Source organism: Pipistrellus hanaki (genome assembly GCF_964339955.1).
Source record: "Pipistrellus hanaki genome assembly, chromosome: 20".
In the NCBI taxonomy this organism is placed as follows: domain Eukaryota; kingdom Metazoa; phylum Chordata; class Mammalia; order Chiroptera; family Vespertilionidae; genus Pipistrellus; species Pipistrellus hanaki.
Genome location: NC_140522.1, coordinates 2,847,814 through 2,874,642, shown reverse-complemented (window position 1 = coordinate 2,874,642; position 26,829 = coordinate 2,847,814). Strand labels below are relative to the sequence as shown.

General features: G+C 54.8%; 1 protein-coding gene across 4 annotated transcripts; it reads right to left on the bottom strand.

The window, feature by feature from the left end:
• Nucleotides 1-261: 261 nt before the first annotated feature.
• Nucleotides 262-24,906, bottom strand: MAP3K21 (mitogen-activated protein kinase kinase kinase 21). Of its 4 annotated transcripts, XM_084868682.1 has the most exons (11): nt 23,743-24,906; nt 12,980-13,160; nt 11,135-11,283; nt 10,088-10,263; nt 6,519-6,759; nt 6,151-6,273; nt 4,675-4,825; nt 3,425-3,522; nt 2,045-2,698; nt 785-970; nt 262-745 (listed from the first exon to the last, which is right to left on the bottom strand). In XM_084868682.1, exons 1-11 carry the CDS (start codon nt 24,671-24,673, stop codon nt 627-629), a joined length of 3,009 nt encoding a protein of 1,002 aa, XP_084724808.1. In that variant the 5' UTR covers nt 24,674-24,906; the 3' UTR covers nt 262-626. The 4 variants fall into 4 exon arrangements, with proteins under 4 accessions (XP_084724808.1, XP_084724807.1, XP_084724809.1 ...); XM_084868681.1 differs by having other exon boundaries at nt 262-970; XM_084868683.1 differs by lacking the exons at nt 3,425-3,522; nt 11,135-11,283 and having other exon boundaries at nt 688-970.
• Nucleotides 24,907-26,829: the final 1,923 nt, after the last annotated feature.

Genomic DNA, 26,829 nt, shown 5'->3' with positions numbered 1-26,829 from the left:
AGCCGATCTATGATTCTCTCTCATCATGGACGTTTCTCTCTCTCTCCCTCTATCCCTTCCTCTCTGAAACCAATAAAATATACATATATATATATATATATATATATATATATATATTTTAAAAATAGGCACTTTTGCTTATGAACAGCACATTCTTCTTCTTGGCTTTTTGTTGCACCAAAGAGAGAGAGAGTTTAGAGAGAGAAAGGTGAGAAGAAAGGAGAAAGGAGAGGGAGAAAGGGAGAGGGGAGGGGAGAAGAAGGGAGGGTGGGAAGGGGGAAGCAGGGAGGGGGAGGACAAGGTGGCCCACCCCTTCCTGCGTTATCAGCTAACAGACAGCGGACACAGGAGCAGCAGAATGAACACTTGTGCTTCCCTAACTCTTCCCAGCGGAGCCGTGCGCGTGGCGTGGCCACACGCTTCCACACGCGTGTGTTTTCAAGTCGCCAGGCCGGGGATCCGGCGGCAACCCCATCTCCTTGGACGTCCATGACTCTGCCAGACCCAGCGGCAGGAAACCACGGGGAGGCAGACGCAGAGTTTTAATTAAAAAAGGGGGACATGTAGGACAGGAACTCACTCCTTCTCCAGCTGCTGGACGGAGGGACGGCCGCTCCCCCCACTGTTCACCGGCACAGGGGCGGCGTGCAGTCCCGGCTCTGGCCCTGCACGTCCGCGTCCAGCAGGGAGGGCCCGAGCGGCCTCGTTCTGTCCGGGGCTCCGAGGGGACAGCCGGGGGCCGATGCCTCGCTGCTGCCGCCCAGGCCAGGGTCGGCGGGTGCAGGCAGCGGCTCTGTCCTCACCGGGAAGGCCTGGGGGGCGTCCGAGGGGGTGGAGGGCGGAGGCACAGAGGTGAAGGCGCTTTGGTTCCCAGGCAGGGCCTCGGGGGGCAGGTTCCTGGGAGGCCAGGACGGGTGGGGAGGTCCCCACGCCCGCTCGGGGGGCAGGGCCGGAGCTCCTGTGGCAGCCGCTGGCGAGAAAGCAAAGGCAGTGCGATCAGAGACTCGGACATCGGACCATGCACACCAGACAAATGACCGGCCCTGCCTGTGTGGCTCTGAGGTTGAGCGTCCAACTGGAAGCCAGGAGGTCATGGTTCGATTCCCGGTCAGGGCACAGGCCCGGGTTGTGGGCTCGATCCCCAGTGTGGGGTGTGCAGGAGGCAGCCGATCCATGATGCTCTTTCATCCTTGATGTTTCTCTTTCTCTCTCCCTTTCCCTTCCTCTCTGAAATCCATAAAAATAATGGTTAGCCCTCACTGGTGTGGCTCAGTGGATAGAGCCTCAGCCTGCGGACTCAAGGGTCCCAGGTTCGATTCTGGTCAAGGGCATGTGCCTTGGTGGCGGGCACATCCCCAGTGGGGGTGTGCAGGAGGCAGCTGATGGATGTTTCTCTCTCATCGATGTTTCTAGCTCTCTATCCCTCTCCCTTCCTCCCTGTAAAGAATCAATAAAAAAAAATAATAATAAATATATATATATATATATATATATATATATATATATATATATATTTTAAAGTTAAAAGAAAATGATAATTGTTAAAAAACAGACATCTGAGCACCAGCCAGGCTCACAAGAGCTTTCTGACGTAAGGTGCTATCATGGCATATTTACATACATTTTATTTATTTTTTACAGAGAGGAGAGGAGAGAGAGAGAGAGTCAGAAACATCGATGGGAGAGAAACATCCATCAGCTGCCTCCTGCACACTGGGGATGTGCCCGCAACCAAGGTCCATGCCCTTTGACCGGCCGGAATCGAACCTGGGACCCTTCGGTCCGCAGGCCAGGACACTCTACCCACTGAGCCACACCGGTCAGGGCTATCATGACATATCTGAGTAACAGATGTTTCATTTTCCTTTTCCAAGAATTGGAAGGCCTGTGTGCACGGCGGGAACACGACTGCACACGGAGACACGGGGACATGCCATTGCGTGCCAGGCCCCCCCAGACCAGGGGTCGTGACCCTCGGCCGCCCACGAAGGGTGTCTGTGTGTCTGTCTGTCTGTCTGTCCGCCCCTTCCCTCTGAGCGCCTACCTGGGGCCAGCGAGGCGCTCCCGTCGGACACGGCTCGCCGGTGACCCACTGCCCCTCTCTTCGGGTTCCACGCCCTGCGCTCAGCCCCGTGTCCGGGCTGCGAGGCGGTGGGACAGACGGCGTCCGGGGCGGGCCCATCGGGGGCGGGCACCGTGCCCTCGGAAGGCTCCCCGCCCTCGGCCTGCAGCAGGCACCTGGTGGAGAGGGACGGCTGGGCGAGGAGGCCCAGGGCCGATGCCCGGGGGCGGTCGGGGCCCCCACGGGGCCAGGATGCCCGCGGCAGGACGTCCCTGCGTCGCCTCCTCTCCTCCCGGGGCCCCGGGTCGTCCGAGGCCGGCGGCCGGGGCAGCTCCCGGAGGTCCAGGCCCAGGGCCACGGCGGCCAGCAGCGCGGTGCAGCCGAGCAGGGCACCCTCCGTCCTCCTGCGGGGGGCCGGCCTGCTCGGGGCGGGGGTGGCGGGCCCCTGAGGGGTGCCCATGGCGGCGGCGGCAGCAGCGGGGGCGGCCTCCTCCCCGGCCTCGGTCTCCGGCGGGCTCTCTCTCCGCATGTCTTTCCCCGGAGGCGGGTCAGCCGGGGCGGGCCCTGAGGGCTTGTTGTGGGGTGGTTTTCGGGGCTCCGAGCCGTCGGCAGAGGGTCTGGGCTCCTCGCAGGCACCTGGGGAAGGCAGAGACACACACAGAGAAGGAGTGTCTTCCAGGGGAAATACTTTAAACTACACGCACAATAGCCCTAGCTGGTGTGGCTCAGTGGATGGAGCGTCGGCCTGCAGACTGAAGGGTCCCAGGTTCCATTCCGGTCAAGGGCATGTACCTTGGTGGGGGGCACATCCCCAGTAGGGGGTGTGCAGGAGACAGCTGATGGATGTTTCTCTATCACTGATGTTTCTAATTCTCTATTCCTCTCTCTTCCTCTCTGTATAAAAAATCAATAAAATATATATATATATATATATTTTTTAAGAATATTTTTTTAAAATATATATTTTATTAATTAATTAATTTATTTTTACAGAGAGGAAGGGAGAGGGATAGAGAGCCAGAAACATTGATCAACTGCCTCCTGCACACCCCCTACTGGGGATGTGCCCGCCACCAAGGTACATGCCCTTGACCAGAACCGAACCTGAGACCTTTCAGTCCGCAGGCCGACGCTCTATCCACTGAGCCATACTGGTTCCGGCTAAATAAGATTCTAAGAAAGAAGGAGGATGGCTTCTTGGATGACTCCCGCTATCTGGACAGGCACAGGTAATCCCACATGATCAAAGCCTAATATGCTAAGTGTCCGGTTGACCGGCCGGCTGTTCAGCCAATCAGCTCGTACTATGCTAATGATATGCTAAGGCTGCTCAACGGCTTCTGGGTGATGCAAATTCTGTACCTGGTTGGTCCACAAACAATGAGGCCAGTGGCGTGGTTTTGTGATGTTTTATGAAGAGAGTTGACCAAGGGCTGTTGCCATCCGAGAGAGGTCTTATTCTACAAGAGAAAGATGCTTATTTTATTTCCTTCTTTCCTCCCTTCCTTCCTTCCTTCCTTCCTTCCTTCCGTCCCTCCTAATCCTCACCTGAAGATAATGTTCCCATTGAGTTTTCGAGGGAGTGGAAGGAAGAAGGAGAGACAAAGAGAAACACTGATGGGAGAAAGAAACATATTGATTGGATGCCTCCTGCAGGTACACGCCCTTGACCAGGAATCAAACCCGGGATCCTTCAGTCCACAGGCCGATGCCCTATCCACTGAGCCACACCGTCCAGGGCAAGATGTTTATTTCAATGGAACAGAAACACGTAGCCAAGTAGGTGTTGAGGAGCTAACGAAGCCCAAATGAAACCTTAAAAATCAGGCTGATAATATGTTGGAGATGTAACGATTTAACTAATAACGAATGAGTATGATAAACTCAACCTAGAAATGCAAATCGTATTCAGCTATCTCTACAGTATCTTCATTTTTAAACTTTTTATCTTATTATTTATTTTTAAAATGTATGTTTCTTTTAAAGTATTTTTTCTAAGTATTACACATGTTTCCCCCTTTCTCCTTCTACGGACCCCCTCCATCCCGCTCCCACCTCCTCCCCAGGCCTTCACCACACTGTCTGTGTCCATGGGTTATGTATGCATCTACACGGAATGGCCAGATAATTGCGATCTCTGAATACATAATCATCTGGCCACTCAGTGTATATCCTGTAGAATAAAAGGCTAATATGCAAATTGTCCCCTCCACCAGGAGTTTGACCAGCAGGCAGGCCGGCCAACCGCCCATGTCCCTTCCCCCTGGCCAGGCTGGCTGGACCCCACCCATGCACAAATTCATGCACCGGGGCTAATTATATATCTCTATCTCTCTATCTCTCTATCTCTCTATCTCTCTATCTATCTATCTATCTATCTATCTATATTGAGTGGCCAGATTATTCTGCGTTCAGAGAGCATCTTCACCTGACCACTCATTGTACACAGGTAAGTTCTTTGGTTAACCTCTTCACATCCCCCTCCCCTCCTCCCTCAGAGATTCCTCAGCCTGTTCTAAGCTTCTGTGTGTTTCTGGGTCTGTTTTGTTAACCGGTTTAAGATCCCTGTCCACTCGATTCCACACAGCAGCCACCAGGGGGCGCACACGCACCTCTCTTTGCAGTCGGCTCTGTCTTTCATCGGGACGGAGCTGGGTCCCCAGGTGCAGCCTCTCCTCTTGAAATTCCTCCTCACGTCTTCGAACTCCTCCGGCCGGCAGCCCGTGTTCCTGCCCCACGTCCTGGCGCTCTCGTCCGAGGTCACTGCACAGGGAGCACCACCCATTCGTCAGGGGAGAAACTTTAAATATATTTTATTGATTTTTTTACAGAGAGGAAGGGAGAGGGATAGAGAGCCAGAAACGTCGATGAGAGAGAATCATCGATCAGCTGCCTCTTGCACACCCCCTACTGGGGATGTGCCCGCAACCACGGTACATGCCCTTGACCGGAATCGAACCCGGGACCTTTCAGTCCTCAGGCCGACGCTCTATCCACTGAGCCAAACAGGCTTCGGCATCGAGGGAGAAACTTTAAGGTCGAAGAACCAAGTCATCTGTAAAAAAAAAACCCACGACCTTACTCAAAGCACGTCAACAAGGAAGCATAAACATAATCAATGATTTCTTTCTCTTTACCAATGGTGAGCTTCCTCGAATGAGAAAATTGGCACAAACATTGAAATAAATGAAAAGAAAAGGTACAAAACCTAGGCCAATGAGTAGCAAAGACTGGATTACTTGTTTATCTCTTGAACATTCCTGTGACAGTTAGAATTTCACTGTGTTTATGGGAAATACAGTGTGGCTCAGTGGTTGAGCATCGACCTACGAACCAGGAGGCCCACGGTTCGATTCCCGGTCAGGGCACATGCCCGGGGTTGCAGGCTCCATCCCTAGTAGGGGGTGTGCAGGAGGCAACCAATCCATGATTCTCTCTTATCGTTAATGTTTCTCTCGCTCTCTAAAATCAATCAAAATATACACGGAGTGGCCAGATGATGATGATCTCTGAACGCATAATAATCTGGTCACTCAGTATGTGTGAGTATGTGTGTGTGTAATATATATATATATATATATATATATATATATATATATATATACATACACACACACACACACACATACACACACATATATATATTAGAGGCCCGGTGCATGAATTTGTGCATGGATGGGGTCTGGCCAGCCTGCCCAGGAGGGAGGGGACATGGGCAGTTGGCCGGCCTGCCTGCTGGTCAAACTCCTGGTCAAGGGGACCACTTGCATATGAGCCTTTTATTCAATAGGTCATCCGCAGAGCGGCCAGATGATGATGATGCGTTCAGAGATCATCATCATCACCTGGCCGCTCCGTGTATTTTTTAAAAATGTTATCCATGGAAGAAAACTAGATTTAGGAATGGAAGGCTGAATTTTGTTTTCCCAATAGTGGTGACACCTATTCCATGTCAAACGCTCAGTTACAGCCAGTGGAACTAATGGCAGAAGCAGACGCAGGGCCCGGGGTGGGGACTGGGGTGGGCATGGGGGTGGGGGTGGGGATGGGGATGGGGATGGGGTGAGGGTGGGGAAGGGGGTGCTCACGCTGAATGGCCCGGAGCCTCGGGATCACCGTGGGGCTGCTGGGCGGGCTGGACCCGCTGCTGTTCAGACTCCTCCGCTTGTCCAGGTTCGGGGAGGCCTGCACGGTGATTTTGTGCTGGAAGTCTGTCAGACGGGAGAGAGAGGAAGCAGTGAGGTTTCGTGGTTTGAAGTGATTTCCACATGGCGGTGCCCACAGCCAATAGGAAGGGAATATACAAATTGGCACCACCAGGCGAGAGGGAGAATTGCTTCCCCCCATGGCTTCCTGTTGCCAAGGCCACGGCGCTGAGCGGCCAGCCCTGGGGCGGCCTGCAGATGGGGGCTGGGGGGAGAGGGAGAGGAAAGAGGGGGCGGGGGGGGGGGCCCACCTGAGGGCAGGCTGATGCGGTGCCCGTCCTTGACCTTGAGGCGGCTCCTCCGGAAGGTGCCCTTCCTGCGCTTGACCTTGGGCTTCTCCTGGTTGAGCTGGAAGATGAGGATGTTGAGCTCGCGCTCCAGCACGTCGATCTCCCGCTCCGCCAGCTGCTGCTCCCGCCGCTTCAGCAGCTCCTCCTGCGACTTCTGCTGCAGGGCAGCCCGGCTCAGCTCCTCCTCCCGGGACCGCAGCTCCTGGGGGGGAGGGTGACACGGGGTCACGGGGTCATGGGCCGTCCGCTGCCTCTACACGCCCCCGCCTGGGGACGTGCCCGCAACCAAGGTCCATGCCCCTGACCGGAATCGAACCCGGGACCCTTCAGTCCGCAGGCCGACGCTCTATCCACTGAGCCACACCCGGTTACTGCGGGCACGCAGGAAGGCGCCATCGGCAGCCGGCTGCAGCCTGAACAACCCATCACCAGCTTCCGGAGGCGTCACAGGTATGTTTTGTTTTGTTTAAAATATATTTTATTGATTTTTTACAGAGAGGAAGAGAGAGGGATAGAGAGTTAGAAACATCAATGCAAGAGAAACATCCATCAGCTGCCTCCTGCACACCCCCTACTGGGGATGTGCCCACAACCAAGGTACATGCCCTTAACTGGAACCGAACCCAGGACCCTTCAGTCCGCAGGCCGACGCTCTATCCACTGAGCCACACCGGTTTCGGCCGTCACAGGTATGGTAAACTCGGTCCCCACGTTTCTCTCTCCTCATCTCTTGCCCTTCTAACCACCGAGCACGTCACATGTACACAAACACATGGCAGCAGAGCCCGGGTGCACGTGATCCATCCTAAATGAGATCCAAAGAGCCCAGCTGGCACATGTGGCTCAGTGGTTGAGGGTCAACCTCTGAACCAGGAGGTCAGGGTTCAATTCCCGGTCAGGGCACATGCCTGGGTTGTGGGCTCCATCCCCAGTGGGAAACGTGCAGGAGGCAGCCAATCCATGATTCTCTCTCTCTCTCTCTCTCTCTCTCTCTCTCTCTCTCTCTCTCCTACTCTCTGAAATCAATAAAAATGTATTAAAAAAAAAAAAAATCACTGGCCTAAGACTTCATAAGAGAAAAAAAAAAAAAAAGGTCAGAGGGAAAGCAGCAGAATGTCCTTCCTTTGAATGAATTTTACACATTCAGAAGAAGAATAAAAAACAAAATACGCTCTAGCTTGTTTGGCTCAATGGATAGAGCATCTGCCTTCGGACTGAAGGGTCCCAGGTTCGATTCCAGCCAAGGGCATATACCTTGGTTGCGGGCACATCGCCAGTAGGGGGTGTGCAGGAGGCAGCTGATCGATGCTTCTCTCTCATCGATGTTTCTATAATAACTCTCTATCCCTCTCCCTTCCTCTCTGTAGAACATCAATAAAATATATTTAAAAAGCAAACGAAATGCACCAACGTGAGGGGCATTCGAACCCCTGGGGATGCTCTGACCTGGGGAGGCACCCGCCAGCGCCCCTCGGTGGCCGGGAGGATACGCAGTCACGTTGGCCGAGCTGCTTGGCACGGCCCCTTCCCCTGGCAAAGCCCCCGAGTCGGGGCAGACGTTAATCATTAACGGGACGGGCCCTCCAGACGCCCTGTGCCCCGGACACCGAGGCAGACGGGAGATAAGACGCCAGGAATGCGGGAGGAGCCGCTGTCTGCGGAGGCCGCGGTTCACTGAGTAACACGCTGAGAGCATTACCGTCGGACGCCTCCGGCCGGAGCCATCGGCCATCGGCGGAGGGGAAAGGGAGATAGAGCACGCACCCGGCCGGACGCCAGCCAAAGGAGACCTCCGGCGGGGACCTCGGAGCCGGAGAGGAACGAAAGAGGGGGCACACAGCCAGAACCGGTGTGGCTCAGTGGATAGAGCGTCGGCCTGCGGACTGAAGGGTCCCAGGTTCGGTTCCGGTCAAGGGCATGGACCTTGGTTGCAGGCACATCCCCAGTAGGGGCTGTGCAGGAGGCAGCTGCTCGATGATTCTCTCTCATCGATGCTTCTAACTCTCTATTCCTTTCCCTTCCTCTCTGTAAAAAGTCAATAAAATATATTAAGAAAGAAAGAAAGAAAGAAAGAAAGAAAGAAAGAAAGAAGAAAGGAAGAAAGAAGGAAAGAAAGAAGGAAAGAAAGAGGCCCCTGTGCCTATGACTGTTTGTTCCCGGGACGGTTCAGGGTGCAGAGGCCTGAGAACAGAGGTCCCGTGAGCCGTGCCCCCGGCCGCTCTGAATTCCTCCGGTGCCCTTGGCGCTTGTCCTTGGGACACAGCCCCCTCCCAAGCTCTCCTCCCCGGCCCCCCTCACCGGCTCCCTCCCTCTCAGTCCTTCCGGCCCTTTTCCTGCAGCGCCCGATAAACCCATGTCCTAGGAGCCTGCGGCGCCCTTATCCGGGCTGGACTGAGTCATCATTATCATCATCATCATTATTATTACTGAGTCATTTATTATTATTATTATCATCATTATTATTTGCTCGTTTAATTGTCCTCCGTCGGCACCGAGCAAAGTGCAAGGTGTCACAGTCCATGGGCGGCGTCCGATGAAGACAGGACCGAAGCCCGAGCCACGTTTCTTCCCGGGCTCCTGATGTGGTTTTTATTTTATTTATTTATTTTTTTAAATTTAATTTAATATTTTTTAAAATACATTTTATTGACTTTTTACAGAGAGGAAGGAAGAGAGATAGAGCTAGAAACGTCGATGAGAGAGAAACATAGACCAGCTGCCTCTTGCACACCCCCTACCAGGGATGTGCCCGCAACCAAGGTACACGCCCTTAACCGGAATCGAACCTGGGACCCTTCAGTTCGAAGGCCGATGCTCTATCCACTGAGCCAAACCAGTCAGGATGGAATGATAATTTTTTAATTTTATTTTTGAACCTCACCTGAGGCTAATTTTTACTGATTTTTTTAGAGAAAGTGAAAGAGAGAGGGAAAGACAGAGAGAACTATTGACTGGTTGCCTCCTGCACCTGCCCCCACCATGGCCCGGGCTGGGGATTGGGCCCACAAGCCAGGTACCCACCCTTGACCGGAATCGAACCCGGGATCCTTCGGTCTGCAGGCCGGCACTCTACCCACTGAGCCACACTGGCCAGGGCTACTTCTTTCTTTTCTGATCACACATTTCAAGAACAGCCCCGTTGCCGAAGCCGGTTTGGCTCAGTGGTAGAGCGTTGGTCTGCGGACTGAAAGGTCCCAGGTTCGATTCCGGTCAAGGGCATGTACATTGGTTGCGGGCACATCCCCGATGGGGGGTGTGTAGGAGGCGGCTGGTCGATGTTTCTCTCTCATCTCTCATCGATGTTTCTAGCTCTCTATCTCTCTCCCTTCCTCTCTGTAAAAAATCAATAAAATAAAAAAAATAAAAAATAAAAGAACAGCCCTGTTTCTGCTTTAACTAGAAAGCAGGAATCCATCCATACTGATGTCTGGGACATTTCAGACTAATGCCGGCGGTGGCTGGTGACCCGTGTCTTCCACCCGCTTCATACGTGTGCACACGTGTGGGAGGGAGGCCACGCGTGCTCTCACCTTCTCCTTTGTCCTCAGCTCGTCGAACATCTGCTGGATCTCCAGCTTCCAGTCGTCCTGCATGGAGTGGAAAGACTCCGGGGGCATCTCCGCCAGGACCGCCCCCTCGATGGCCGCCAGCTGCTGGAGGATGAGGGCGAAGGACGGGCGGATGTGAGGGTCTGGCTGCCAGCACTCTGAAACGAACCAGACGCCCGTGAATGCCGGCTCTCCGCAGGGCTCAGAGCATCAGCCCCTTGGACAGAGGCTGCTGAAAAAATTTTTAAAGTCCATTAATGATTATTTTAAAGGTTGTTCTTTAAAAAAAAAAAAAAAATATATATATATATATATATATATATATATATATATATATATATATTTTTTTTTTTTTTTTTTATTATTATTGATTTTTTTTACAGAGAGGAAGAGAAAGGGACAGAGAGTTAGAAACATCGATGAGAGAGAAACATCCATCGGCTGCCTCTTGCACACCTCCCACTGGGGATGTGCCTGCAACCAAGGTCCATGCCCTTGACCAGAATCGAACCTGGGACCTTTCAGTCCGCAGGCTGACGCTCTATCCATTTTTTACAGAGAAGAAGGATATTTTTTTACAGACAGGAAAGGCGTTTCCAGACACCCAGTGGGGGGGTGTGCAGGAGGCAGCTGATCAATGTTTCTCTCTCATCGATGTTTCTAACTCTCTATCCCTCTCCCTTCCTCTCTGTAAAAAAAATCAATAAAATATATTTTTTAAAAGTTAAAAATAAAAATATATACATACCCGTATTTTCCAGTGTATAAGACGACCCCCTAGTTTTACAGTTAAAACATGGGTTTAGGCCTATATCCGCTGTATAAGACTGCCCCCCACTTCAAAGAAAAGACTTACTTTGCCGTCAAGATCTGCAGGTAATTTTTGTGCAGTTTTGGTCTTTTGCCCCCGATTTTCGGTTGACCTTTTTTCGTTTCAAAAGTCGTCTTATACGCCAAAAAAAAAGGTATGCTGTCAGGAAGGACCCCCCCGGCCCCCGCAGACCCGCAGAGACAGGGGCGCCCACGTACCTCTCATGAGCCTGGCGAAGGGCTCGGGGCAGGTGGACGGGATGGGCAGCGTCAGCTTGTTGACCGCCACCCCGTAGGCCACGGCCAGGCCGTCGATGCCGCGGTACGGCACCTCGCCGGTGAGCAGCTCCCACAGCAGCACGCCGTAGCTGGAAAGCAAGGTCACCGCCAAGGTCACCGGGACACCGCCAAGGTCACCGGGTCACCGCCAAGGTCACCGGGACACCGCGGGGGGCCCAGGTGTGGGCGCCCACCTCCAGCGGCTCCCGGGGACCTGCTCTTCCTGGAAAGGGGTGGCCCTGGTCCCGGGGGAGACGCCGAGGCCCCAAACGCAGGCTAACGTCCCCAGACACCAGCAGGGCCGTGACCACGGCCATGCCAGCTGCTGGCTGAGCGGGAGACTGAACTGAGCAGGGCCAGCCCCACGCCCCACGCCCAAGTAATGTGGTTATTCTCTTTTGTTGTTTTTTTCTTTTAATATATATATATATTAACAGACACTCATACTTAAGAGCATCTGTTTCTTTTAAAAATATATATATATTTTATTGATTTTTTTTTTTTTTTTTCAGAGAGGAAGGGAGAGGGATAGAGAGTTAGAAACATCGATGAGCGAGATACATCGATCAGCTGCCTCTTGCACACACACACACACACCCCACTAGGGATGTGCCCGCCACCAAGGTCCATGCCCTTGACCGGAATCGAACCTGGGACCCTTCAGTCCGCAGGCCGACGCTCTATCCACTGAGCCACACCGGTTTCGGCTCTTTTAATATATGTTTACTGATGTCAGAAAGGAAGGGGGATGGGGGAGAGAGAGACACAGAAACATCCACGATGAGAGAGAATCGTGGATCGGCTGCCTCCTGCACGCCCCACCCTGGGCATCGAGCCCTCAACCCGGGCCTGTGCCCTGACTGGGAATCGAACCGTGGCCTCCTGGTTGGACGCTCAACCCCTGAGCCACCCCCGTCGCCAATTACAACCAGTTTTTTTAAAAATATATATTTTATTGATTTTTTACAGAGAGGAAGGAAGAGGGATAGAGAGTGAGAGAAAGACATTGATCAGCTGCCTCTTGCACACCCCCTACCAGGGATGTGCCTGCAACCAAGTTTCATGCCCCTGACCGGAATCAAATCTGGGTCCCTTCAGTCCACACGCCGATGCTCTATCCACTGAGCCACACCGGTTTTGGCACAACCAGTTTTAATCAAACCTCCCATGTAACAAGAAGGTTTTCCTATCCAATGGAAGCACGATAGTGAAAAACCTGAAGGTACCTGCTCCACTGTAATGTTAACGATCAGAACGATAAAACCCGCCCTGGCCGGCGTGGCTCAGTGGATAGAGCGTCCGCCTGCGGACTGACAGGTCCCAGGTTCGATTCCAGTCAAGGGCCCAGGCCCAGGTTTCGGGCTTGATCCCCTGTGTGGGGCCTGCAGGAGGCAGCCGATCCTTGATTCTCTCTCATCATGGATGTTTCTCTCTCTCTCTCTCTCTCTCTCTCTCTCTCTCTCTCTCTCTCCCCCTTTTCTTTCTGAAATTAAAATTTAAAAAACGTATTAAAAAAAAACAAAACCCTACAACTATAAAATCCTGTCCCAAAAGGCCTCCACTACGCACCATGCTCAGAACTGCTGAGTCAGGCTCAGAACCGCCGAGTCATGCTCAGAACGGCTGAGTCATGCTCAGAACCGCTGAGTCATGTTCAGAACTGCCGAGTCATGCTCAGAACCGCTGAGTCATGCTCAGAATCGCTGAGCACTCTGGGGGTCAGGTAATGATGGACAGGGACCCGTCTCTGCAGACATCCGCAAAAGCCCAGGGCCGGGGGCTCACCTCCAGACGTCGCTCCCCTTGGAGAACAGGGAGGACTTGATGACCTCGGGAGCCATCCAGGCGTAGGTGCCGGCCGCGCTCATCTCGGTGGTGCGGTGCCACTCGCGCGCCAGCCCGAAGTCCGTGATCTTCAGCGTCTTGTTGCACATGTCGTCGTGCTCGATCTTCTCCAGGAGCAGAACTGATAACAAACAACAACAACAACAAAAACACAAGGGTCAGACGGTGTCACGGTTTTTTTAAATAATTTTCTCCAGTCCTAATATTTTCTGGGCATTTTCCTTTCTTTTTTTAAATTTTGCTTTTAAATATATTTTATTGATTTTTTTTACAGAGAGGAAGGGAGAGGGATAGAGAGATAGAGACATCCATGAGAGAGAGACACATCCATCAGCTGCCTCCTGTACACCCCCCACTGGGGATGTGCCCGCAACCAAGGCACAGGCCCTTGACCGGAATCGAACCTGCGACCCTTCCGTCCACAGGCCGACGCCAGTTAGGGCTGGGGGCATTTTCAACAGAATCTCCCCTGCAGTGGGGAGCATACACGAGAATGAACTTGAGTTTTATCTTCCTGACATCACTGATAATCATAACCACCAGGGGGCCCTTGGGCCTGAAGGTACAAGTTTTTTTGGGGAAAAAAATCCACAGACATAGTTCAGCTCAGTACTCTTTCCCTCCACCCCCCCCCCTTTTATTTCAGAGAAAAAGAGAGAAGGAGGAAGGGAGAAACACCCATGAGGAGAGAGAATCAAGGATCCGCAGCCTCCTGCACACCCCACCCTGGGGATGGAGCCTGCCACCCTGGCGGGTGCCCTGACCGGGAATGGAACCGTGACCTCTGGGTTCACAGGTCGGCGCTCCACCACGGAGCCACACCAGCTGGCCGGCTGGGCAGTCCCAGGTATTTTAATCAGGGAGCCCCACTCTAATTAATGCTCTCGGCGTGCACTCCTAATGATCCGGCCCGGAGAGATAAGGACACGGGAACCAGCCACGTGGCCCTCTGACCAAGGTCCGGCCGCCGAGCAGTGACGCTCAGGCAGTCTGACCTCAGGGGTCATGGTCCTCATGGGATGCGTCCGTTTTCACAGGCATGTCCTCCGCCCTCTGCAAGGCTGCCTCCGGTCTGGGCCCACCTCCTCCTCTCTGACTTCCTGGCGTTGGACCATGATCCCCTGGTGTACCCAGAGGCGGGCTCCCAGGGCTTGGGGGTTGGGTGGGGTTGGGTGGGGTGGGGTCTGTACGGCTGTCTCCTCCCCACTCATGTGGGAACTGTGATCGTATGTCCACCCTAAGGGAAGGGAGGAGGGAATGTGTATGATGGCTCCCCCAATTTCACCCAACGCAGAATCTTTGTGAGTTCATGGAAGTGCTGAGAACAGCGGAATACAGTAAGCATCACACACACACGCACACACACTTTTATCCGTGGGTCTGGAAGTATCTTCAGGTTCTCATTTATTTTGTACTAGAGGCGCGGTGCTCAAAATCTGTGCACCGCAGTGGGGGAGGGGGGGTCCCCTCAGCCCAGCCTGCACCCTCTCCAATCCGAGACCCCTCGGGGGATGTCTGGCTGTCGGACATCCCTCTCACAAACCAGGGCCACTGGCTCCTAACTGCTCACCCGCCTACCTGCCTGCCTGATCGCTCCTAACTGCCCCTCCCTACCCCCCCTGCGCCCCAGCTGCCTCCTGCACACCCCACACTGGGGATCCAGCCCGAAACCTCGGGCATGTGCCCTGATGGGGAATCGAACCATGACCTCCTGGTTCCTAGGTCGACGCTCAACCACTGAGCCACGCCGACTGGACTATGGTTCTCTCTTTAAACCAGGGAGAGATGTCCGAGGGAGGGTTTACCATACGTCGCCGATACTGAGGGCGTGCGGTTGTGCTCAATGTTCTACGTAAGAAGGCGTGAGTGGCCGAAACCGGTGTGGCTCAGTGGATAGAGCGTCGGCCTGCGGACTGAAAGGTCCCAGGTTCGATCCCGGTCAAGGGCATGTACCTTGGTTGCGGGCACATCCCCAGTACGGGCTGTGCAGGAGGCAGCTGGTCGGTGTTTCTAACTCTCATTGATGTTTCTAGCTCTCTATCCCTCTCTCCTCCTCTCTGTAAAAAAAAAAACCAAAAAACAATTATATATATATATATATATATGTATTTATATATATATATATATATATATATATATATATATATATATATATATATATATTTTTTTTTTTTTAAAGAAGAAGGCGTGAGTGTGTTGCTTAACAGAGGGAAGCCCTGGAGCCGCCCAGGCCAGGGAAAGGCAGTCTAGAATAAGCGAAAACACGAGGAAAGGTGAGGACTGACACCTCGCCGTGTCAGACTCGCTGCGTGTCTAAGTAAAGGTCACGGTACAACGTCCGGCCGAGGAGCAGCCTCAGTGCCGACGGGCCCTCCCGGGTGCCCGGGTTCCCCAGGAGCTGACCGCTGCCACCCCCAGGCCCCCCGGGCCCCACACGTTCCAGCCACACGCCCGGTGCCAGGCGTGGAGTCCCGTGAAAGGCCCATTGTCTGGGCGTCGATTCCGAGGTGTTCAGCAGAATTCCTGGCATTCCTTATCTTTTGGGCAAAGTGACCGAAACCAAAAAAAAAAAAAAAAAGAATTAGCCGGTGTCCCGACAGGTAGCCGAACGGGGCAGCCGGCCAGGTTTCAGCGTCGGGACGGGAGGCTGGGTGCCAACTTCCGCTTCCTGCCCCGGGCAGGGAGGGCTGCCCACCGGGAGGCGTACGGCCAGGCCAGGCGATCCGGCCTTTTCGGCCCCCAAATGGGACAGGTCCCAGCGAGAGGCCCGGCGAGGCGGGTTCGAGCCCAGGGGGGCAGTTGGGGGCAATCAAGCCTGCAGGGGAGGGCAGTTCGGGGTGGCCAAGCCAGCAGAGGAGGGAAACTGGGGGCAAACAGACTGGCAGGGGGGAGGGCAGTTAGACATCAATCAGGCTGGCTGGGGAGTGGTTAGGGGTGATCAGGCTGGCAGGCAGAGGTGGTTAGGGGCAACCAGGAAAGGCAGGCAGGTGAGCGGTTGGGAGCCAGCAGTCCTGGATTGTGAGAGGGGTGTCCCAGATTGGAGAGGGTGCAGGCTGGGCTGAGGGACACCTCTCCCCGCCACCCCCGGGCACCAGGCCTTGTGTGTGTGTGTGTGTGTGTGTGTGTGTGTGTGTGTGTATGTATATATAGTTGTTTGTTTTTTTTACGAACGGCAATTACAATGTCTCCATTCTATTATCTCGACATTTATGGGATTGCTGTGTCCAAATTCCACAGGAGTCTAATGGGTTCCTGCCGATTAATCTTTAACCACGAATAATATTATCACCAAGAAAAAGTCTTAAGGGGGAAAAAAACAAAACAAGTTGAGAAAAGCCACAGGGAGCAGGACCTATGAACAAACAGCCTCAGTCTAAGCTGCGTTTATCCAATGACACCAGATTTTCTTACATTTCTTCTTTTAAAAAAAAATATATATATATTTTTAAAGTACATTTTTATTGACTTCAGAGAGGAAGGGAGAGGGAGAGAGGGGTAGAAACATCCATGGTGAGAGAGAATCATGGGTCGGCTGCCTCCTGCACGCCCCCCACTGGGGATCGAGCCCGCAACCCGGGCCTATGCCCTGACCTGGAATTGAACCGTGACTTACTGGTTCCTAGGTCGACGCTCAACCACAGAGCCATGCCAGCCAGACAACATACAATATTGTATTAGTTTCAGATGTGTCACATCTAGCGATTAGACAACTCTATAACTTACAAGCTGATCACCCCAACGATGTTATTTCTTGATAACGTCTTACTAAAATGAACCTTTGTCTAGAATTTTTTTTTCTGAGATAATCCCATTACCCTCTATACATAAATATACATACACACATATAGGTACAGATATGTAATCTGGCCCCTTGACATAAAATGAAGCCTGGGAAAATTTAAATTTGAAAGCATGTTCATTTATAGTTACGAATGACGGATAAAAATCACCAACAGCCGAAACCGGTGTGGCTCAGTGGATAGAGTGTCGGCCTGCGGACTGAAAGGTCCCAGGTTCGATTCCGGTCAAGGACATGTACCTTGGTTGCGGGTGCATCCCCGGTAGGGGGTGTGCAAGAGGCAGCTGGTCGATGATTCTCTCTCATCGATGTTTCTAGCTCTCTATCCCTCTCCCTTCCTCTCTGTGAAAAATCAATTATATATATATATATATATTTATATATATGTGAAAATATTTCCCCAAATGGCAGGTGATCGATCTGCTCTTTTTCCAAGAGCTTCAAGGAAGTCCCAGCACAGACGCTGGGAAGGAAACAGTTACAGTAGCAGTTCAGTGCCTCGTGCCTCCTCCTTGACCCTCCACTTATCACCCCCCCCCCCCCCCCAGGTACCAGCAGGCCTGCCAAAGCCCGCAGGTGGCCGCGTTCCCACCGAGAACAAAGCCCAGGACTGTTTCCTGGTCCCACCGCCTGGCCGGATCCAGCGCGCCAGCCCAACGGCCAGGACCCTGCCCCCGCCCCCCGCCCCCCTCCCGGGGGGAATACACAGGTGATCACAGGGCTGGCTCCGTCTCCCGCAGGGCTAAGGACACTGCTCCGAGGTGATAAAGCATCCTGGACAACCCGTGAACCCACACTCTAAACATCGGGGAATATGTAAATCCACTCAAAGTGAGCCCGGCCGGTGTGGCTCAGTGGTTAGAGCGTAAGCGACCTAGGAACCAGGAGGTCACGGTTCGATTCCCGGTCACAGGCACATGCCCGGTTGCAGGCTCGATCTCCCAGGGGGAGGGGGGGAAGGGGAGGAGGGGGAATATGAAGGAGGCGGCTGATCCATGATTCTCTCTCATCATGGATGTTTCTTTTCTTTTTAAATATATTTTATTGATTTTTTTTACAGAGAGGAAGGGAGAGGGATAGAGAGTTAGAAACACCAATGAGAGTGAAACATCGATCAGCTGCCTCCTGCACCCCCGCCCCACCACTGGGGATGTGTCCGCAACCGAGGCACATGCCCTTGTCTGGAAAAGAACCTGGGACCCTTCAGTCCTCAGGCTGACGCTCCATCCACTGAGCCACACCGGCCAGGGCTCATCATTGATGTTTCCATCTCTTCCTCTCTGAAATCAATAAAATATATGTATTAAAAAAATAATAAAGCACTCAAAGTGTTTCTGAGCAATACATAAAAATGAGCATATTGTCACCAGCTTGCGTGTAGATTGTCTTACAGTTTGTTAAATGTTTTAACATATTCAGAGAGTCAGCAAACTGTCTCCTGGGCCAGATCCAGTCCAATGCCTGTTTTGTGAATAAAGTTTTATTGGGACACAGGCACACTCACTTGTTTACATACTATCTTTTAAATAAATATATACATTAAAAAAAATTTATTTCAGAGAGGAAGGGAGAGAGGAGAGAGATAGAAACATCCATGATGAGAGAGAATCATGGATCGGCCGCCTCTTGCATGCCCCACATGGGATGGAGCCCGCATCCTGGGCCTGTGCCCTGACCGGGAATCGAACCCTGACCTCCTGGTTCACAGATTGACACAGACCTGGCTTCTCAGATCTGAGAAAGATCAACATCAACGAAGGAGAGAAACCCAGGCGCGGGGGCCGTGGCTGTGGGACTGGGCCGGCCTCGGTTATCGGCGGGGCGGGCCCGATATAAACCCCATGAGCGTCGGTTTGACGTAAGTTGTTTATCATTTATGACCTGGCCCGGTTTTTACAGCGGCTGTTTATTTAGCGATTGAATAATTTAACGCTGGTTCACCAGGGTGGGAAAATAATGGCCAAGCCCTAAATGGTGTGGCTCAGCGGATAGAGCGTGGGCCTGCGGACTGAAGGGTCCCAGGTTCGATTCCGGTCAAGGGCATGGACCTTGGTGGCGGGAACATCCCGAGTGGGGGGTGTGCAGGAGGCAGCTGATCGATGACTCTCTCTCATTGATGTTTCTTTTCTTTTCTTTTCTTTTTTAAAAATATATTTTATTGATTTTTTACAGAGAGGAAGGGAGAGAGATAGAGAGCTAGAAACATCGATGAGAGAGAAACATCGATCAGCAGCCTCTTGCACACCCCCCACTGGGGATGTGCTCGCCACCAAGGTACATGCCCTTGACCGGAATCGAAACTGGGACCTTTCACTCCGCAGACCGACGCTCTATCCACTGAGCCAAACCGGTTTTGGCTCATTGATGTTTCTAGCTCTCTATCCCTCTCCCTTCCTCTCTGTAAAAAAATCAATAAAATATATATATATTTTAAAAAATGTATAGATTTAAAGAAAAGAAAAAAAAAAATCATGCCAGTGTTGACCCGGCTGCTTTCGAAAGGTTAAGGAAATAGGGCACAGACTTTTGTCTGCAGGACTCCGTCTGTCCCCAAGAGGGGGACTCGGGAGACGGATCAGAAATCAAGAAATTCCGGTTCAAGGAGGTTACGTAACCTCCCAAGGTCACTGAGCTCGGAAATGACGCCGCCAGCCTTCCCGCGGGGACGGGCCCGAGCGATTCCCGTAACCGTGCTCCCGGGAAAGCCAGTGCTCCTCCAGGAACGGAGTCTTCTGGGAATGAGCACCGTGTCCCCCGGCGAGAGGACAGGGCGGACCGGCAGCCTCCTGGACCGAGGGAGGCCGCCCTCCCTCCGGCCTGGCTGTGCCCTCAGCTGTGCCAGGGAATGCCCACTGGAGACTAAGTTTGCCCGCCCGGCCTAGCTCAGGGAACCAGGAGGTCACAGTTCGATTCCCGGGCAGGACACATGCCCGGGGTTGCAGGCTCGATCCCCAGTGCAGGGCGTGCAGGAGGCAGCCAGTCCATGATTCTCTCCCACCACGGTTGTTTCTCTCCCTCCCTCTCTCTACCTTTCTCCCTCTCTCTCTGAAATGAATAAAAATATATTTAAAAACAAAACAAGCCCTAGCTGGTTTGGCTCCATGGATAGAGCGTCGGCCTGCAGACTAACGGGTCCCGGGTTCGATTCTGGCCAAGGGCACACGCCTGGGCTGCGGGCTCGATCTTCCCAAAGGAGGGGGCGTGCAGGAGGCAGCCGATCAGCGATTCTCTCTCAGCATGGACGTTTCTATCTCTCTCTCTCTCCCTTCCTCTCTGAAACCAATACAATACATACATAAGTAAGTAAATAAATAAAAATTAACACAAACCTATGAAAACAAACAAAATGCCCTGCCCTTGAGCTGATTCCGTTCCAGAAGCAGATTCTGGGCTGCTCTGCCCGTGCCCCTGGAACAGGAAGTGGGCACAGGGGCTCGAGGTTCCAGGTAAGGGTAGGGGGTGGAGGGGAGGGGAAGGGGCAGAAGGAGGAGGAAGACGGTGCCAGTCTGCTAACTAACTGATCGGAGCTTCATCAGAAGCTCCTCCACGTCACTCTTAAAAGCCTCTGAGACACCCGAGAGGTTACATTTGCTACAATGTTCTCCCACAGCCCCGTTAGTGACATTGCATTCCTGAGAAAGGCCAAAAAAGTTACAAGCCCTTTGTAGTTTTTTTGTTTTTTTTAGTGAGAGCGCTAAGTTGCATTTCAGAACAAGTGTCTAGTTAGACACTCCTATAGATAACAAGATGGATAACAGTGACTCCCAGAACGCTAAAGCACGCAGGACAGAAGCTGTTCCTCGTTGAAAGAAAAAATAGTAAGAGCTGAAACCGGTGTGGCTCAGTGGATAGAGCGTCGTTCTGTGGACTGAAAGGTCCCAGGTTCGATTCCGGTCAAGGGCAGGTACATCGGTTGCCGGCACATCCCCGGTAGGAGGTGTGCAGGAGGCGGCTGTCAATGTTTCTCTCTCATCGGCGTTTCTAGCTCTCTGTCTCTCTCCCTTCCTCTCTGTAAAAAATCAATAAAATATATATATAAAAAAAAGGAAAAAAAGAAAAGAAAAAATAATAAGAGCCAGCAGCCACCGAGATGCGGGGCTCCATTCCTCAGGGAATGTGTACGTCCTGCTTTTCCGAGAGGCGATGGGACATTTAACGACAGTAACCATAAGGGACGGATGCAAGGCCGTGCCACCTTCTCTCCTCCCTGTCCTGTGCCAACACACACGCACACACACACACACACGCCACACACCACACATACACACACACACCCCACACACAAATACACACACATCACACCCCCCCACACACATATACACACACATACACACACGCCACACACCACACACACACACTACACACACACACCACACACATATACACACACGCACACATACACACACACGCCACACACACCACACACACACACACACCCACCACACACAACACACAAGTGCGCGCACACACAGCACATGCCACACGTCACACACACATCACACACACGCCACATGCCACAAGCCACACGCGCGCGTGTGCACACACACACCACACATACACACATCACACACCACACACACATACACACACACCACACGCCACACACACATACATACACACACACAACACGCATGTCGTTCCTCCCTGTCACTTGCTCCCCAGCTCGGAGGAGAACAGGGTTTCCAGCGGAGTTGCTCCGTCCCAGCAGGTTTGTCAAGGTCGGGCGCACAGGGCCGTGGCCGGCCCAGGCCAGCTCCGACCGCATCCTCCGATCTGTGCTAAGATCCATCTCCCCGGAGAGGCCCGAGCGGTTTCCCACCTCGAGGAACCGACTGGAGACGGCAGCTCCACTCGCTTTTGTTTTTGTTTTCGGTAATCCTCTCCTGAGGATGTTTTCCCACTGGGTTTTAGAGAGAGTGGGAGGGAGAGGTAGAAACAGAGAGAGAAGCATTGATATGAAATCGACACATGGGTTGCTTGCCTTCTGCATGTGACCAGGGCCAGGGATCAAGCTTGCAACCAAGGTACGTGCCCTTGACCGGACTCGAACCCGGGACCCTTCAGTCCGCAGGCCTATCCACGGAGACAAACCTGGCTAGGGCTATTAGCTTTTTTATTTTGTTTTATTGATTTTTTTACAGAGAGAAGAGAGAGGGACAGAGAAAGTAACACCAATGAGAGAGAAACACCAACCAGCTGCCTCCTGCACACTCCCCAGTGGGGATGTGCCCGCAAGCAAGTTACATGCCCTTGACCTGAATCGAACCCGGGACCTTTCAGTCCGCAGGCTGATGTTCTATCCACTGAGCCAAGCTGGTTTCGGCAGCTTTTTTATTTTTTGTTAAATATATTTTATTGATTTTTTTTTTTCAGAGAGGAAGGGAAAAGGATAGAGAGCCAGAAACATCGATGAGAGAGAAACATCAACCAGCTGCCTCCTGCACACCCCCTACTGGGGATGTGCCCGCAATCAGGGCACATGCCCTTGACCTGAATGGAACCCAGGACCCTTCCGTCTGCAGGCCGGCGCTCTAACCGCTGAGCGACACCGGCCAGGGCCCTTCAGCTCTTTCAGACGGTGAAACGGAATCGAATGTGTGTTCAGTTCAGCTGCTAGTTCTCACGGACAACGGGAAAACGGACCCAGATTCAGAAAGCAAAGCACACGGGCCGTACAGGCCAGGTCTTCTGCATTCCCAGCCGCTGTGCTGGGACAACGGACTCGCCCGTCATCCATCCCACACGGGGCACCGAGCGGCACACGGGCGTTCATTCCCGATGCTCAGAGCTGCCAACCAGTAAGAAAACCACCCTTCCCGCGCAGAGGCAGCCGCCGAGGGGAAACTGGAAACCTCAGAGGCCAGGAGGCATTGCAAGCGGGAGAAGAGGGACCTCGGTGTCCACGGGGGAGACGGAGGGCAGAGGCCGTGGCAGGAAGGCCGCTGGGCCGGACGGGGGGGCCAAGGTCCCTCATCGTCCCAGGAAGGCGAAGTCCCGCCCCAACCAACAAACCGCCCTTGTACCTAAAGGCCAAACAGCACCAAGAAGCTTCCCGAAGATCCAGATAAGTGTGCAAGCAAGTCTGATCTGCATGTTTATTCTTTATATTATTATTGATTTCAGAGAGGAAGGGAGAGAGACAGAGAGAGAGAGAGAGAGAGAGAGAGAGTTCCAAGAGGAGAGAGAATCACGGACCAGCTGCCTCCTCCTGCACACCCCACCCTGGGGATTCAGCCTGCAACCCCAGGCCTGTGCCCTTGACCGGGAATGGAACCGTGACCTCCTGGTTCCTAGGTGGATTCTCCACTCCCAAGCCACCACCCGGGCTGGCCGGGCTAATGCGCATTTTTTTAAAAAATAAAAAAGGCACCCAAAGCAAAAGCCAAGCCGAAGCCGGTGTGGCTCAGTGGATAGAGCGTCGGCCTGCGGACTGGAGGGTCCCAGGTCGGATTCCGGTCAAGGGCATGGACCTCGGTTGCAGGCACATCCCCAGTAGGGGGTGTGCAGGAGGCAGCTAATTGATGTTTCTCTCTCGTCGATGTTTCTAGCTCTCTATTCCTCTCCCTTCCTCTCTGTGAAAAACCAATAAAAAATAAATAAATAAAACAAAGCAAAAGCCAAGGGAAGTGTGCCACCTGGCCCAGAGCGGGTCACCTGAGGTCTTAGCAGCTGGACCTCTGGTTCCTGGAAGCCCTGCCCAGGTAGGTGCTGCTGGGGCAGCCAAGCTCTCCCCCCTCCGCCCCCTCCGCCCCCTCCGCCCCCTCCGCCTGGCACGGGGCCGGAGAGGGAGGGAGGGAGGGAGGCGCGCCCAGCTCCGGGCACTTGGCTGGGTCGCGCGGGGCACCGGTTCGCATCCAATCCTCCCGCCCCCCCCCCAACCCCCCCAACCGCCCCAAACACTCACCGTTGCTGGACTTGAGGTCCCGGTGCAGGATGGGCACGGCGGCCTCCTCGTGCAGGTAGAGCATCCCGCGCGCGATCTGCACGGCCCAGTTGACCAGCACGTGCGGGGGGATGCGGCGCGCGGGCCGGGGGCGCGGCCCCGGGGGGCCGGGGGGGCCGGGGCCGGGGGCCCCGGGGGCGGCGTGCGCGGCGGCCAGCGCGCGGTTGAGCGCCCCCCCGCGGGCGAACTCGAGCACCAGGCAGAGGTGCGGCGGCCGCAGGCACACGCCGCGCAGCGCCAGGATGTTGGGGTGCCGCAGCCGCGCGAACAGCCGCGCCTCGCGCCGCACGCTCTCGGCCGCCGCCGCCGCGTCCTGCTCGGGGTCCCGGCGCGCCGCCTTCACCGCCACCTCCTGGCCCTGCCACGTGGCGCGGAACACCTGCCCGAAGCCGCCCGCGCCGATCAGCTCCCGCAGCTCCAGCCGCTCGAAGTCCACGTGCACCGGCGAGCCGGGCCGGGGCGGCGACGGGGGCTGGAGGGGGGGCCCCGGGGGCGCGCACGGCTGAAGGGGGGTGCCCGGGGGGGCGCACGGCTGGAGGGGGGACCCCGGGGGGACGCACGGCTGGAGGGGGGTCCCCGGGGGCGCGCACGGCTGGAGGGGGGCCCCCGGGGGGGCGCACGGAGCCACGTAGCTGGCGGGGAAGACGCCCAGGCGCCGCCGCACGCGGCCGGCCCACCAGCCCTCGTCGCCGGACACGGCGGCGTCCCGGGACAGCACCTCCACCAGCTGCCCGCGCCGCAGGCTCAGCTCGTCCTCGCCGCGCGCCTCGTAGTCGAACAGCGCGGCCCACAGCCCCGCGCCCGCCGCGCCCCCCGCGCCCCCCGCCGCCGGGCCGCCGCGCTCCGGGGACCCCGGCCCCGCGGCCCCGCCCTCGGCGCCCGGCGAGGCCATCGGGGTCCGGGGCGCGGGCGGCGCGCTCAGCCTCCGGGGCGGCCGCGGGCGCGCATGGTCCGGCGGGGGGGCCGCCGCGCCCCGGGGAGGCTCCGGGCGGCGGGGATCGGGGCTCGGGGGCGGCGGGGGATCGCGGGGGACCCCGGCCTCAGCCACCGCTCCGCCTCGGCCGCCGCAGCAGCGGTCCCCGCGCCCGCGGGCGCCGTGGCTCCATGGAGGCGCTGGGCCTGCCGCCGCCTGCGCCCGCCCCTCCGGCCCGCCCCCCGCCCCGGGCCGGGCACACCCCCTCCGGGCCGGGCACACCCCTCCGGGCCGGGCACACCCCCTCCGGGCCGGGCACACCCCCTCCGGGCCCGCCCCCCGCACCAGGCCGGACACACCCCTCCGGGCCGGGCACACCCCCTCCGGGCCCGCCCCCCGCACCAGGCCGGACACACCCCTCCGGGCCGGGCACACCCCTCCGGGCCGGGCACACCCCTCCGGGCCGGGCACACCCCCTCCGGGCCGGGCACACCCCTCCGGGCCGGGCACACCCCTCCGGGCCCGCCCCCCGCCCTGGGCCGGGCACACCCCTCCGGGCCGGGCACACCCCTCCGGGCCCGCCCCCCGCACCGGGTGGGGCACACGTGGCCGGGGGGCGGGGCCGGCCGGTGGCACGGAAACACTGTGGGAACATTTCAATGAAACCTCATGGCGGGCCGAAACCGGTGTGGCTCAGTGGATAGAGCGTCGGCCTTTGGACTGAAGGGTCCCGGGTTCGATTCCGGTCAAGGGCATGTACCTTGGTTGTGGGCACATCCCCAGTGGGGGGCTGTGCAGTGGGCAACTGATTGATGTCTCTCTCACATCGATGTTTCTGACTCTCTATCCCTCTACCTTCCTCTCTCTCTATATATAAAAAAAATCAATAAAATACATTTTTTAAAAATAGTAAATAAAGATGTGGGTGAAGTGAAGAATAACAGTGATCCACGACACAGCAACACTAACAGTTCTGGGTACGGACGATACGTGTGGCAGCTTTGAATTCGGTCTGTGTGTCTGAGTTCCCGCTGGCATTCCACACTGGACGGCGTAATCGGGAGGGTCAGGATTTCTGTAACTCTAATCGCTGGATGAGACCGGGGTTTCCGGCCGGTCTGAGTCTCCCCGTTACCGGTGACGGCCGGGGACAAAGAGCCGCTTCAGGGAAGAGAATAACAATGTACATGTCTGAGCGCTCCCCGAAGGCCACGGTCCTGTTTACACCCCGAAGACAGCCTCCCCGAGTGAAGCCACAGAGCCGTGACCTTGGCCCCTAGATAGGAAGCTTTCCTCTGCCCATTTTTGTACATTTTGTCCTAATCCCGCTCCGTCTTATCTGTCAGGGACTGGACTCTTTTCAAACCCAATGCCTAATTCTCCGGGCCCTGCTAGACCTACTGAACAGAGGACACAGGACAGAGATGGTTCCCCTTGGCTGGTGTGGCTCAGGGGATAGAGCGTCGGCCTGTGGACTGAAGGGTCCAGGGTTTGATTCCCGTCAAGGGCACATGCCCTGTTTCAGGCTTGATCCCCAGTAGGGGGCGTGCAGGAGGCAGCGGATCCATGATTATCATCCTTGATGTTTCCCTGTCTCCCTCTCCCTTCCTTTCTGAAGTCAATAAAAATATATTTAAAAAAAAAAAAGAGAGAGAGAGATGATTCAGCAACAGAGCAGATCACCCTCCTGAGATGAGAGTAAATAAACTAGAAATGTTTACTGTTTTTTTAAGTGCCAGCAGCTTGCTAGTCACACGAGAAAATTGATACAGTAAATGGATGTTCCTGACCTCAGTGTCCAATTCTTGGACTCACGGGTCCCAGCTGACTTTTCCTTGGAGCGGGTGTACTCAGTGATGCTGTTCAGTCCCCATGAAAACCAGGGTTCCCTGCACCCCGGCTCTATCTGGGGGTGTAACCTCCCTAAACTAGACTGGGACGCACAGCGGACATCGAACTTACACCGGGGACCTTTCCTATAACCCTGTGATCTTGTTCCAACTTTCCAATGTCTCGTGTGTGTATGTGTGTGTGTGTGTGTGTGTGAGTGTGAATGTGTGAGTGTGAGTGTGTGTGTGTGAGTGTGTGTGAGTGTGAGTGTGTGTGTGTGTGTGTGAGTGAGTGAGTTATTTCTA

Excerpts from the sequence above, each read along its gene's own strand:
- MAP3K21 (XM_084868681.1), bottom strand. The coding sequence starts at position 24,673 with ATGGCCTCGCCGGGCGCCGAGGGCGGGGCCGCGGGGCCGGGGTCCCCG. Across the intron at positions 10,264-11,134 it reads CTTCGCCAGGCTCATGAGAG|AGTGCTGGCAGCCAGACCCT; the intron begins GTACGTGGGCGC and ends GGTTCGTTTCAG. Across the intron at positions 4,826-6,150 it reads GAGGCTCCGGGCCATTCAGC|TGACCTCGGACGAGAGCGCC; the intron begins GTGAGCACCCCC and ends CTCCCTGTGCAG.